The sequence below is a fragment of the Periplaneta americana genome, chromosome 12, assembly GCF_040183065.1.
Source record: "Periplaneta americana isolate PAMFEO1 chromosome 12, P.americana_PAMFEO1_priV1, whole genome shotgun sequence".
NCBI classification, from domain to species: Eukaryota; Metazoa; Arthropoda; class Insecta; order Blattodea; family Blattidae; genus Periplaneta; species Periplaneta americana.
The window spans coordinates 80448061-80463351 of NC_091128.1; the positions used below are offsets into that span (position 1 = coordinate 80448061).

Genomic DNA, 15291 nt, shown 5'->3' on the forward strand with positions numbered 1-15291 from the left:
TTTATATTTTACTTTTGAAAAAGTAGCTATATATTTTCTATTATAAAAACATTAGTATACAATAATAGCCTACAATACATAATGTAGTACAAAACACACACTTACTACTAGTATGAAGTTTAATTTACAACTGAATTATTTTTATTGCACAGGAAATTATATACAAATAGTGTCAATTACTACAGCGACAGGCAGAATAACGATTTTCGACGAAACTGTACTTGTCCCACAATTCATTGGGGTAAGTGAGCGGTGACCAAAACTCGAACTGCAGTGATTACATGCGACAGACAGCTTATGAAGTAAGTAAGGAGACAGAGGAAAGGTAGTTGGCATGAAAACTACAACCAGTGGTGGTTCCTGTACTAACATCTTGATTAATCCCGCGGATAAAAATCTCAAGCTTTGCTAATCAGTAATGTCACTGCTGTCATCAAGAGCCAGTGAATAATAAACAATTTTTCTTGCTTGTTTCTTAACCTTCATCTTGAATATAATCAGGAATTTTCTAAATTCTTCTCTCGATATTTGGTCGAGAAATTCGTAGTTTTTCAAAATTAAAAACTTCTTATGGACAAGTTATTTAAGCTATTTTAATCATTACTCTTTCGAGAAATTCTGTTCTATCGAGATATTTCAAACCCCATTAGGTAGATGACTTCCCTTACATTTATTTATCTCATCTTTCTCTTCCTGGCTATGATTTAAGACATGTCAATTCCTGGCGTTTAACAGTTCGTTGGCACATAGTATTGAATCAGTTTTTCTGCAATATTATTATTAAATGAATAACTAATAAATAGTTACCCTCATCTAAAGATTAAGAAGGTTAAAACTGAGATAAAACCTAATAATTTCATCCTTCTAGGGAGAAGATCTAAAAATACTCGTATCAGTATTCCTACACGTACAGAAAAGTTATAGAAACGCATAATTAATGGTCAGTAGTAGTGGTAGTGGTAGTGGTAGTAGTAGTAGTAATAATAATAATAATAATAATAATAATAATAATAATAATAATAATAATAATAAAAGACCTTTTGGGAGGCCGAGGCGTAGATGGGAAGATAATATTAAAATGGATTTGAGGGAGGTAGGATATGATGATAGACACTGGATTAATCTTGCTCAGGATAGAGACCAATGGCGGGCTTATGTGAGGGCGGCAATGAACCTCCGTCTTCCTTAAAAGCCGGTACGTGAATGAAACACAGCCATGTACAGGAAACTCCTTGTTTGAATGTCTGTGATTACGCGATGTAATCATGACACCCGCTTTGGTCACCGCTGGGGTAAATGCTGATTAGTGTTTTGTTTTTGTCAAACAATACCATTTCATTTCACTTCATTTCAGATAAGATAGAGCAGTGGACCTGGCGACAACGTGCATTTGTAATTGAAACCTATTTTAACACCGTCGATTCTGTTATCCAAACACGATGGTTTCGTTGAGAGTTCAATATTGATCGTCACGGCGGTGTACCACAGCCTACTATATACAGTCACGAAGCTTGAGTTTTGAGGGTGCTAGAAACAATAGACTGTGACGGTACTATTTTGCATTGCCTGTAATGAGGCGATATTAGCGATCCTAGTGGTGAGCAACTATCTAATGTTTGCGTATTTACTACGTATTGAGCTTCGCGACTGTATATGTGGGTGTACCCTGTCGCAACATAACAGAGCTTTGGGCTTTGGGTCAGAAATTTTTCGAGATACAAACTCAGCTCAAAAAAAGAAACCAACGGGTCGTCCCTGTACTGGTCGTACCCCGGAAAATGTGGACTTTTGCGCCAATCAGTCATCAGAACATGCCGCTGCTTTCGGCATGTCAGACCACGGTGCTAGGAGAATGCTGCATTTGGATCTTCATTTCCACCCGTACAAAATGGAGGTAGTTGAAGAGCTAAGTGAACTTGATCCAAAAACGAGGAGAGAGTACACAGTCCATTTCGAATACCTGAATTATGATGCATTCGTCTTAATGTCTGACAAAGCTCACTTCCATCTTTCTGGATGTGTAAAACAGAATTTTCGGTACTGGGCGCCAGATAACCCCCTTGTGTAAGGCTTCCGAAATGTGTACGAGATGGTGGTCGTCATTTATCGGACACAATTTTCAAAACAATGAACCAATAAGCTTAATGTAAGTACTGAAAATGACTATTTTTTTTTGTAAATATTGTGATGGTTAAACCTTTCATTACAATAAATTTTATTACTCATATATGCACTTCAACATAGGTTTTTCTGCCGGTCTCTGTGCAAACAGTTTCAGTGAAAGCTAGGCCTACATAAAATTTAAAGCTAATGCATATATACATTATTTTAGAATTACTTAAATTAATTAGACAGCTAAAATAGGCAAGAAAAGACATATAAATCTGGTAATTAACTAAAAGTATACTTGTATTACATTATTGGAAAACTACTGGTTAAAATTTACTATAATATTAACTGAACTTGTTGCTGTTGTCACAAACCTACTGTTTACGTATTACAATCATATTTAATGTTTTCAATATCTACTGTCGTAACTTGAGTTTATCACAGAACACAGCTTTCAGATTAGAAAATAATTTATGAACATCAACTTAAGTTATTGTGGATAACTTTAAAGAAAAGAAAAGAAATGAATCCATTTTTACTTCAACAAAATAAAATTTTAACGTGTAGAGTTTGGAAAATGTGTTTTTTTTTCTGGTCTATTTGAACATTTTGAGAACACAGTCTCACACTTTTTATCACCACTGAGCCTTTTCCTCCCTACGCACACTTTCAATTTCTTTCATAGTACTATTTCCATCAACAAGTCGGTCGATTACCTATGGTAGTAATCTGAAGTGAGTCGCAATGTAGGTGAAGTAATTTTTTAGCTCTCGAGAACTAAGAAGTTTAACTGTGGCAACAGACATGGAATTTCAAAGACACCATGTCGCTGTAAATTCAAATTCATTACAAAATTACAGAGCAGATAAACATTGTAACATTGTAAAATTCCTTTGCAGAAAGCTACACTTGTTCGGATCACAATTCTGCACCTTTAATGACAAAACTAAAATTCTTTCAATAATTTATTATCATAATACACTGCTCTCTTAAATTGACAGCATATTGAGAATTAAAGAAATAGCTTTCCCAAACCCCCTATTAAATGTTTCATATAAAACATCTTTTATCTCGAAAAGGAAGCAAAAACGAGCAAAAATGTATTGAACGTTTTTTGTTTGAAATATCTCAAAGAATAAAAATGAGATTACTTACGGTTTATTCTGTATATTCCATTTTATAGCAAAATTTAATAATGTGTTCCTTGTGTCGCTTTCAATGTTGTATCAAGACTTTTTTTGCTGGTGCTTACGTTATCATACCGTTTTATATTTAGCTGCGTTCTGTTTTACAAAATAGTCTTCTTTTCCCTATAGGTGGAGGACTTCTCACCGAGGGAACTATTCCATCTGTGAAAGAGGTTTGTGGGCCTTTCGTCCACTACCTTTTGTCCACAATTTGTTTCGTCCATTAACTTTCGTCCACAACCGATTGGTCCAAACAATTTACGTCCATCCATACATTTTGTCCACATCTTTTATGTCCATAGCCTTTCGTCCATATTAGAATGCATCTGCAGACATGATTGTCGCCGAGATGCCGCAATGTTGTTTGGGCTACCATTTGTACCTTTACAAGATGTTATCGAAATATTTGATTTTGTGGCAGAAAGAGCAACAGAAGAGATTGAAGAAGTTACAGAATTCGTGGAAAGAGTTTAGGTGAGAGGAATTCGTCGAGGAGGAAGGAGGAGGGACGCAATGCAAGATTTCCACCGGAAACATGGAATGTGTACGAAGCAGTCTTGAGTGGGGAAAATGCCGTCGAAGGTTGGCATAATAGCTAAATTTAAAAAAAAAAAAACTCATGGTTGTTCATCATCCCAGCATTTGGAAGTTTTTGGAAGTATTGTTGGATGAACAGGAATCAATGGTGATCTAATTTGTTGAGAGGACACAATGAGTCCGTGGACCATTAAGTCAGACATATATAAATAATAATGAACGCATCAGGAAAATTTTTACACGATATGAAGACTACAAGGACGACGACCGGCTGGAAACATATCTGAGAGAATTTCCATATAGATTAAAAATTAACCCTGCTGAAGTTTTTCAGGAAGAAGAAAATGATGACTAACCATGTGTATAATACAAACAGTATGTACATTCAAAAACACATCTAAATTTAAATAGCTAAATTACATTTTTCACCAAATGAAATATGTTTCATGCCACCTATTTTTTATGCCATAGTGGACGAAATAGTCAGTGGACGAAAACATAATGGAGGAAGCATGAAAATGAACTAAATGGTCAGTGGACAAAACTAAATGGACGAATCATGAAATGGACAAATGTGTCAGTGGACAGAAAAAAGTGGACGAAACGTAGTGGACCAAAGGTCCTATGACGGTGAAAGATTCTGTGAAAGTTATGGGGACGAAACGGTTTTGAGACAGCGCTTTTGTTTCCCCTTCTCACTCCAATACTCTCTTGTTTTACTATCGTCAAATCTTAAGTTCCTCGACACCTAATAGCTCCGTAGTTTAAAATGTCGTTAAATCAAGAATTACAGCGAACAAGAGAAATTTAGTACAGTGATTCTTCTGTCTGACTTCACTTCGAAATGGTAAGGAGCAGAGACCAGGTGGCGCACGCAGTTACTGTTACTCATTTGGTCAGCAGCAGTGAAGTAATGGAAGCAAGCCATTCTAAATCACGTTTCCTCGTAAATTCAAAATCCTATATAAGCCTACGATACCGAGGCAGGGCGGGCTGAGTATGCGCCTCATGCACGAAGCTTATGAGGGGAGCAACGTTACCCGAATGTAATTAGTGCAGTATTTATCAACCTATGAGCCGCAACTCCCTGGTGTATCGTCAACTATTTAGAGATTCGATCTTAAGGGATGAACTGGAACGCTTGCGGGAATGGAATAGTAGGCCTAGAATTATAATAGTAAAAAACTGATGAGATTATGTCGTCATAAAGAATTCATTGGCTATATTCATAAATCTGTAAGGCTACATTAACATGCAAAGTTTTAAAACTGTGTGACTGCACAGTTTGGTGTGCATTCGGAATTGGCGATTCGTTTCGTGAAATATAAAGCAAAAAAAAAAAAAGTGAAACCGATGAAGGCTAAATGGGAGGAGAAGAAAGAAAAACTTCACGTAATAAAGAAAGAAAATGAAGAGGAAGGAGAATGAAATAAAAAATGACAAGGATAAAATATAAAATAAAACGATAGAAACAATAAAAGAAAACAGAGTAAAGGATGGAGAGGGAGAACAAAAATGAACAGAGAGAGAAAAAAAATATGAATAACAGAAAATAATAAAAATTAAATAAAGATAAGGACTGAGGAAAAATGAAGAAGCACAGACATATGAGAACAAGGTAAATAAGAAAGAAAAGTGAACTGCAAGATAAAGAAATTAAGAAAAGAAGGAAAAGAGAGGGAATGAAGGAAAAACATTGGTATAACAGAATCAGAAGTCAAAGGAGAAAGAGATTAATAACTGAAGATTATGGAGGAAAACGAAAAAAAACTGGAAAGGTGAAGAAACGAAGAGAGAAAGGAAAGTAGAGGAAGAAAATGGAAGCAGACAAAAAGTGTGTGTGTGTGTGTGCGTGTGCGTGTGCGTGTGCGCGTGCGTGCGTGTGTGTGTGTAAAAGAAATAGGAATAAGAATAAGAAATTTAAAAAGTAAGAAGAATACGAGTATAAGTAAGAAACAAAACCAAGAAGAATAAAAGCAAATGAACAAGAAAAACAAGAAGGGAAACGAGAAATTCAATATGAAGAAATATTGGTCCCAATAAAAGGGGAAGAATGAAAAGATAGTCGGTTACTTAGCGACGCTGCATCAACTACTAAGTTATTTAACGTGGATGGAATTGGTGATAGCGAGATATTTGACGAGATGAGTTCGATAATTCGCTATGGATTACCTGACATTCGCCTTACAGTTGGAGAAAACGTCGTAAAAACAATCCAGGTAATCAACTCAAGCGGAAATAAAACACACGCCCGGGCGTAGGCATGATCTCAGCAGGTAAACGCGTTACCGCCTGAGCTCTGCCAGTAGGAAGGAAAAAACAAAGCAGAAAATTATAATTTAAAACAAGATTGAGAATAGGAAAAATATGGAGAAAAATAAGAAAAGAAAATGAATACGGCAAAATACGATGAAAACGAAAGAATAAGACAAGTTGGAATGTGGAGAGAAATACAGGAAATATAAAAATAAAAATGGGAATAAAGGAAAAAGTCTAAATAATAATAATAGTGAACAAGAAAAAGAAAAAAAGAAAAGAGCAAGTGTCAGAGAAATGAAAGAAAACGCTAGGAAAATAATAGAAATTGGAAATAAAAAATGAATAAATTAAGAAAAATAAAAAAGTGAGAAGGAAAAGACAAAGAAGAAAAATAAATGCAGAAAGAGGAACAAGGAGAACAATGAAGAAAGATGATTGTTTTGAAGAAAGAAGAAAACAAGGAAATAGAACAAGCCCTACAAATAGTTGGTCTTAAGTAATAATGTTATAAATACTGCAGAAGAATATTATATTACTAAAGCGTGTAACTAAGAACTCCTCTCTTAAATCAACAAATTACCAACATTTCAAATGCATTATTTAATCACCTTACACAATTCTTGGCTTGAACCACCGTATTCACCCTCCCACCTTCTCCCTTGGTCATATGACGTGCACTAATTGTAAAACCTCATGTGAACACGATGTAAGCATCAGTCTAAAGTACACCGATCACTCAAGCAGCACAGTGCTTTACTTGTTTCTCACGATCATGTAAGTTTATTTTCACCATATGTTTTATATTCAACTTTTGCTTTTATAAAACTTAGATTCACAATAATAACACAGACCACCTCTGTGGTGTAGGGGTCAGCATGCTGGTCTCTTACACAGAGGACCCAGGTTCGATTCCCGGTTGGGTTGAATTTACTGGTTGGGGTTTTCAGGGTTTTCCCTCAACCGTAAGGCAAATGCCAGGAAATTCGGGCCACAACATCGCTGAATATCACCGGCCTCTTTCATCACCGAAATCATCTTCATAACAAATCAGTAATAGCCTACATATAGTCGCCATCTAGTTCACAACAATAGAACCAGTCTCAATAATAGTACACAGGCCTTTGGATTTCACCCAAAAGATTAACTCGCGAAATGACCAAAGATGTTAAAGCGAGTACAAATAACAGCGAGAAAAAAAATTATACAATATGAGAAATTCATCTCACAATAAACGGATAGTTTCCACAGTTTTTATAACGTCTTTGACTGATACACATCATCCAATCAACTTCAACCTGAAGGATCATATACCTACAACGTGCTTAATGTTGATAAAATGCTACTTTCTACAACTATCCGCATATTTTACTTATAATTTTAACTGTTAACGTCTATTTGTGAACTTGTTTAACTTAATTATTATATATTTTAATGTGTAGCTCGTTGAAAATTTATTTTATTGTAAAATCATTTTATCATTCACATCACTTGTACACATAGCGTATTAATAATTGTTTTTGTTAATATGTATCATCTGATAGTGGCTCATTTAAGCCGGAAACATTAATCTGTCTAGTTTAAAATAATAATGTAATTATGTAACAACTTTGTATATTGTACAAGTATATTGGTAAGTATAACGAAGCCCACTAACTCACCTATAATATATAGGCTAGATATTTGCTTATCGGACCTATCCCAACATGTTTATTAAATTTAAAAGAAAAAGAAGAACAAAAAGCAAATATATGAAAGTTACAAAGAAAAAGAAAAATATGTAAAAGAAAAAGAAATAATTGTAAGGAAAACAAGAAAGAATGTAAATAGGAAGATGAAACAGAGGAAGAAGAATAAATGAAAAATAACGAGGAAAATAAGGAAGAACGGAAAATTAAGAATTAAGAAAAATAAATGAAATGGGAAGAATGAAAAAACAATGTAGAAAAATAGATATAGAAGTTAAAAAGGGAAAAAAGGAGAGTAAGAGAGGAAGATGAGAAAGAAATTAATGATAGAGAAAGACAAAGATAAGAAATAGAATAAGAAATTTAAGAAATGAGATAAGTAAAGAAGAAAAGAATAACAAGGGGAGAAGAGAAAAGAATAAAACTAAGAAGGAAGAGAAGAATGATTATTTTCATGATTACCTTAATTCTCTTGTTATTTTCCCCATGCATTTAAGATGTACGAATATAAATACGCTGTGTTTGAAAATAGGAATAGCTGTTTAATGTAAATACCTGTGTTAGGTATTTATGAGAAATTAACATGATACACATCATTTAGCAGTCAAACTCTCAAAGTTACAAGATCTAAATTTCGCAAAATACATTATTTCTGTTGTCATGTTGAAAAATGACAACTCCACAACATAAATCGTTATGCGGTTTACAGCTTGCGAAAACAAATTCAGTAAGAATGTTACAAAGGTTGTTTCGTAGACATTTCCGAATTGGCCATCTATCACATCGTTGGAGTGTGCCGCTGATATAGTCTATCGCCCTTGGCCTCCCATATCATTTGACTTCATTCTTTGAGGATATGTGAAGAGTGCATTTTTATACTACATCTACCCCAAGATCTTGAAGAATTAAGACACTGCCGAGAATCCATCAACAGAGAGACATATTTTGGAGAGTATGTGGCAAAAATTTGACAATTTTGTTGACGTATGCAGTGTAAGAGCCAATTATTCTCACATTGAGTGTTTAACTAATAACTTTCAAGGTTTCTTGAACAAATTATATGTACCAAGTAATTTTATCATTAATACTACTTAATAGTCTAATGTCCACATGAAAGTGTTACCGTAATTCTGAAACACGATAGGTATATATTTAGATGTGTTTGTTCTTTATTGCCTTTACCTTTAGCGTCATATCAATACTCTGTATATGTTTGCGCGCGCGCGCGCGTGTGTGTGTGTGTGCGTGTGTACGTCGCTAAGCTTGAATGGGTAGCGCGTGCGCTTCCCAATGGAGAGGTATTCGGTTCGATTCTCGGCGTGGACAGAGATTTATCTCCATTTCACGGGTCTGGGTATTTGTCGCTTGTCTTGTACTTGTCCTGTGACGTATATCCCCACTCGCCAACCATGCGAGAGTACTGTGTTGGTCCAAAGAAAGACCAAAGATCTAGGCCTATGTGTATCTGTAGTTACAGAATACTGGTTCAGAATTCTAACAGAAATGAGTAAGGAATGATCCAAAGTACGTACCAAAAGTTTAGTTGATGATGGTGATCCTTATCGTGACATCATATCACCATCATGCTCTACCAAGTGAATTTGATGCAATACCAATGATAACCATTTATGAAGAAAATGACAAAATGACAGCATAAAACATTTCTCCCTCGCTTAGCCTACTATTCATTGTTAGAATTTTCAACAAGTCTATATTGCAATATTTTTAATCATACAATGTTAAAATTTCAGTCAATATGACATCCATAGAACTATATTGGCCAAATAACATAATATACGCAAATAATATAATATATAATATAACGTGTTATTTGGATAACATTGTTGTATAGACAAGTCATATTGACTCAGATTCTAACATTGTATGATGACTAATACTTCTCCCTCGAACAAGCTCTTAATTCAGCGAAAAGTGTAGTAGCCTCTCAGTTCTGTTGAGGTATACATGTTCATTTGGCGATGTCCTTCAAGTACACAGTAAGTTTGAATTGAATGTAAAATTTGAATTTTTTTATGTTTGTATTGCACTGACATAATTAGGAACATTAAATCCAGACGTTTTAGATGGGCAGGGCATGTAGCACGTATGGGCGAATCCAGAAATGCATATAGAGTGTTAGTTGGGAGGCCGGAGGGAAAAAGACCTTTGGGGAGGCCGAGACGTAGATGGGAAGATAATATTAAAATGTATTTGAGGGAGGTGGGATATGATGATAGAGACTGAATTAATCTTGCTCAGGATAGGGACCAATGGCGGGCTTATGTGAGGGCGGCAATGAACCTCCGGGTTCCTTAAAAGCAAATAAGTAAGTAAGTAAATAAGTAAGTAAGTATTGCACTGATCCTCGTTAGAATATTGCTAATTCATATTATGATGCTCTATTTTGATAGAATTCCGAAGTATTAAATATTCATAAAGGTTGATCAACCTATCCAAATAGTCTACTTTTGCTGTTCACACAACATCCCATTTCGCTTAGTAGTCAAATATTATAACATTTTATTAAGATTATCCAACATATCCAAATTGTATTAATAAACCGTACAAAATGTTATTCCGAAATAAAATTTGAACACATTTTAAGGTATCAAAATAAAATTATGAATATATCATTTGCTGAAAGAAACAGAAAAATACAATCACTAATTATTATAGTTTTAAAAATTGTTAAATTAACAACGCTTGAACTGCACTGTATTAACTAATAGAAACGTAATAAGGTATTTTATCTTTGTGACTAGTTTCGGCATGGTTTTTGCCATTATTAAACTTTCTACTAATGTTTTGACAGTCCTTCGGGTTTCTTCTTACTGGGTGTCATTGTGAAGGGAATATGTGTAGGTAGACTGGAGGTGTGTTTGTGTTCGGTAGTGTTGTGTCGAGAAGGATCCGAGTTTTGAAATTCAATTGGGTGTTGAGGATATGTTGTGTTCATGTTTTTGTATGTTTATGTATTTGGTAGGCTCGGTTTCTTCAACCTTTGTTAAAATGCACCTAACACAGTGTTAATTAACTGTAAGTTAAAAGTATAAATAAAATTTCTGTTAAAATATTGCGTTTCTTCAACTTCATATTTCATATTTTAACATACTGTTTGTTAAGTCTCTGTTAGGACCAGAGACTCTAGAGCAGGGCTGGGCAGCAAGAGCGGATTCTACTCTCTCACGGGGAGCCATTTGATTTCTCTTCATCCCCTTTCTTCCCCGCCAAACACAGCGCAGCGTTGATTCCGTGACCGATGAATATTAAGCGTTCCCCTTTAGAGTCTGGACACGCTCCCGATGCCCAGCTCTGCTCTAGAGTTTAACCATAACCTATAACCAAGTACAGGCTCAATTCTGTTTTCTGAACTCTGAGAATTGCGATTCTCGCTTGTTTCCATTGTTTGATTCAGAGAGGATAGAAGTCTTCCTTTTCTCTCAGGTTTGATTTTTGCTTCTTTCCGTCGTCTGTATCACAGTAGCGCGGATCGGCGTATTGGTATTGCTGTTGTGAAATGGAAAATACTGGAACAAAAAGAAGTCGTGAGACTAATAATAATTTCTTTTCGTTCGAGAGAAGCCTTCTGCTTGAAATAATTTCGTAGTATAAACCAATTATTGACAATAAACAAACAAACGAATCTACGTTGAAAGCGAAAAGTGAGGCAGAAAAGAGTTTGTAGCTTTGTATGAAGGTATGTTCTGTCAAATCACTGAAATCGTCCCCTCTGTTTATGTATTCATGAATACTATTTTCTAAATAATTAAGATGTAAAAGTTCAGCATCTAACGCACCAGCCATATTCAATACGTAGTTCTATGCTAACAAAGAGTTAAATGATTTAACTGCATAAAATTGGGCAGTTAAATTAACATGGGTCATAAAGCCTGTTAGTACTAACAATAGTTGAAGAAATGCTTCAACTGTTAAGTTTACAGTTAAAATGGAATAACACACTGTTATAATTTAACAAAGGTTGGAGAAACCTGGCCATAATGTTCTAGTATGTTCAGTTTTTGGCATAACCTTTTTAACACAACACTACCAATCACAAACACTACCCACACATATTCCTCCCAAGAAGAAACCGAAAGAATGCCAAAATGTCACTAGAATATTTTATCATGACGAAAAAACAACGCTGAATATAGTTACAAAGGTAAAGTAGCCTACCGTATCTTACTGGGTTTCTATTAGTTAACATAGTGCAGCTAAAAAATTTGTTACTTTAATAAATTTTAACATTATATTTAGTGATACGGAAGCGTTAAAAGTGTATGGATCAAGAATGGAAAAATAATATAATTTATGAATACATTTCTTTAATATTAGTACTTCTCACGAACTTACCACAAAAATGAAAGTTAGTCGTGCCTTACCTTCTTCAACAGTTTTATAAACAGTCTTCTTAATTGTTATTAGTTTCAATTACAGTATGTTCTTCGAATGTGTTGGGTTCAGTGAAGTTCATCCTTTCATATCGAAAATATAATTGCGTATCAAGTGTAAGTTTGCGGAAAAATAATACAAACGATATTGCCTCGAAAATAACTTTTGTTTCTATGTACAAACTTCGAGGCAAGCCTGATGTACCAGCCGTTGGGTTATCTGTAGATCTCTATTACAATCAATTAATGCAAATATTAAAGTGTTCCCAAGTTGAAGAGTGCGTTGAGCATTTAACTTGGTAGGTAACCATATATATTTTTCGTTTGTTCACAGTTTCCTGGTGTCGTCATGGATATCTTGGGTGGCCTGTCCAACGCAGTGAAGGGATCCCAGTCTCCAAGACCTACGAGTCTTGCACTCCTGTCCCACAAGTCTGCAGCCAGCTTCTCATCGAACGCCAAAGAACTTTGACGACCCTTCTTGCAGTCCCTGAAAGAATTAAATTCTTGGAAGAACTATATTTTTTTAGTCTTGAAATTGTGATTTGACTAGCCAGAAATAGCGGCTTCATACAGTAGAAATATATGGCTATAGCTTATGTCTATGCGTTGTTCTCCTTTAACAGGTTATAGAAGTGTAAGAATAATGAGGTTATTATCCGTCGTCCACCCATCCACTTTTGGCTAGCCCTAGTACAATTAACTACGTACTGATTACCTCTCCGAAGTTAATTTATTCGCAGTCCTTAAAACTAATTAAGTATTTTTTTTTACTTATAATTATAAGAAATATAAGAGAAGATATGTTTCAGAAATTGTTTCTATTTACTTTGTCGGAAGTTTTATCGTGACATATCGAGAGAAGTTGTTTAAGAGTTGAAATTCATGACTTTTCTGAACTTTGCCTACTGAAACGAAGAAAAATTCCAAACCAATTGTATAAAATTACGGCAATCCCAACGCTGTTCTGTGAATCAGAGATCTGGACTATGAAGAGAAGACTGGTAGCTATACGCCAACCATCCTGTACTGCAAAGAAAAATACAATCTGTCCAACATCACAGTCTAAGGCAGTGGCGGCATGTTCCATGCTCTGTGACGTCATACCACGGAACCGCCACGCTCTTTGCTCGGCAATCTCTGCATGCTGAGGACAGGGTGGAGAGAAGGTTCAACTGAACAGTGGCGGTACGGCGCCTATGCACTGACAGAGCGCGATCCATTCTTCTGAGATAGTATGGAAACAGCACAATTACAATGCATTTGTACGAAAACAAAACTGTACAACCGTGATAGCTAAATCAATGTAACAAAATATTTTTGTTTGTAATCAATTTAATATAGGCCTACTTACAATAACATGAAATTCATAATACAGCCAGTTGCAGAAGCATTCGCATATATAAACGAGGCTCCGAAACTGCTATGAACATACAAATATAGAAATAAATACTTTAAGCCAGTGATAGGCAGTATCGGTGCTCTTTGACGTCGTCCCTTCGAGCAATCTCCTATGAGTGAGCGAAGAAGGGTTGATAAGCTTCAATTGAAAGTTACAGTGATATTCAGTACATCTGATTTCGTGCATCTGGTAATCCGCGGTAATATTTATAGCACTGTAAATTAATTAAAAAAAACGGGCAGATATTCTGATTGTTTTAAATTCGATTAGAGTAGAATTTCTATGAACACAAAATGAAATGACAGAAGGAAATATAAAGTAGAATGGAACAGAATATTTAACAACTTGTCTTTCAATTGTTGTAGTAGGCCTACCTTAAGATCAAGTCACTCAATCTGTCATATTAATTGACATAATATGCTGAATAATGATACTGTAAATTAAACTCCCTAACATTTTGAAGGAGGTTAGTAGGTTTTTTACGACGCTTTATCAACAGCTTAGGTTATTTAGCGTCTGAATGAGATGATGGTGATAATGGCGGTGAAATGAGTCCGGGGTCCAGCACCCAAAGTTACCCAGCATTTGCTCATATTGGGTTGAGGGAAAACCCCGGAAAAAACCTCAACCAGGTAACTTGTCCCGACCGGGAATCGAACCCGGGCCACCTGGTTTCGCGGCCAGACGCGCTAACCGTTACTCCACAGGTGTGGACATTTTTTGAAGTATCTCACGACAAATTACCATACCTTTGTACTCCACAAATAAGAATAAATATTCTCTATTCTCATATTGATAAAAATGATACAGAGGTTAACATTCTTTCACTAGTACACTCTTGTGTCTCCGCCATGACATACTCGTTTAAATATAGAGGCAAATTAGCATGGATAAATTAAATCAGGACTTAAATGAATTTTCCCGAATTACCAATTACACAAGTCGGTACTGAACTGCACTAGTCTGTCTCTATGCGATTGCTGTGCTCCTCTTGAGCTGCTCATCTAGACTGAACTTGCTGCGACGTCACAACTGCATAACTTGCCGAAACTTGGTCTAAGGCATGCTCATCGGTGCAAAAAGTACAATCCCACTCGAAACTCAGCTCTTCCTGAAGGCTACAGGAACTTTCAAAGACCTGCTTGAACGGTTGGTGTTAGCCGCCTTGAAGGGGTCACTCACCATCTTAAGGAACCATCTATACCAAACTATAACTTAATATACGTCAGTTCATTTGTAGCGTACTTTAAGAACGCTTTTCTTCTACATCTTTTATTACCTCTCGAGTTTGTTTTCCTTACCGGTACTTTAATATCCAATTCAATCGCACTTGTTAAATTCAATATTATACTTCATATTATACTTGATTAGTATATTTTGTCTCATGGCAGACCATGAAATGCATGATAACTTTAGAAAATTAAATTCATTTAGAAAATGCAGTTTTCAGAAATGGAATTTCTAAGAACCGTGGGTGGCAACATATTGCTAGGCAAAGAAAGAAATGAAGATATAAGAAACTTATTAGTAATAGACTAACTAAACACAAAACTTGAGCAATTTATAGAACACGGCATGTACTACGGATGAAAAGAACAGAGGGGATTCTATGCTATACAGCAACTCGCAGGAGCATTTGGGAAGATAGTTGATAAGATGAGCAGTACAGTAAATTGTATTATTGGTACAAGTTTGGAGTCGGAACTGATTCAAAAGGAACC

General features: G+C 35.5%; 1 protein-coding gene across 1 annotated transcript in view; it reads right to left on the bottom strand.

Annotated features, from left to right (window-relative positions):
* Window positions 1-5724: 5724 nt before the first annotated feature.
* LOC138710607 (retinol dehydrogenase 11-like) overlaps window positions 5725-15291 on the bottom strand; it is a 127514-nt gene continuing 117947 nt past the window's right edge. Inside the window, exon 8 of the mRNA XM_069841612.1 lies at window positions 5725-12658. Coding sequence (XP_069697713.1) covers window positions 12460-12658 — 199 coding nt within the window. The 3' untranslated portion in view covers window positions 5725-12459. The remainder of the gene's footprint in view (window positions 12659-15291) is intronic.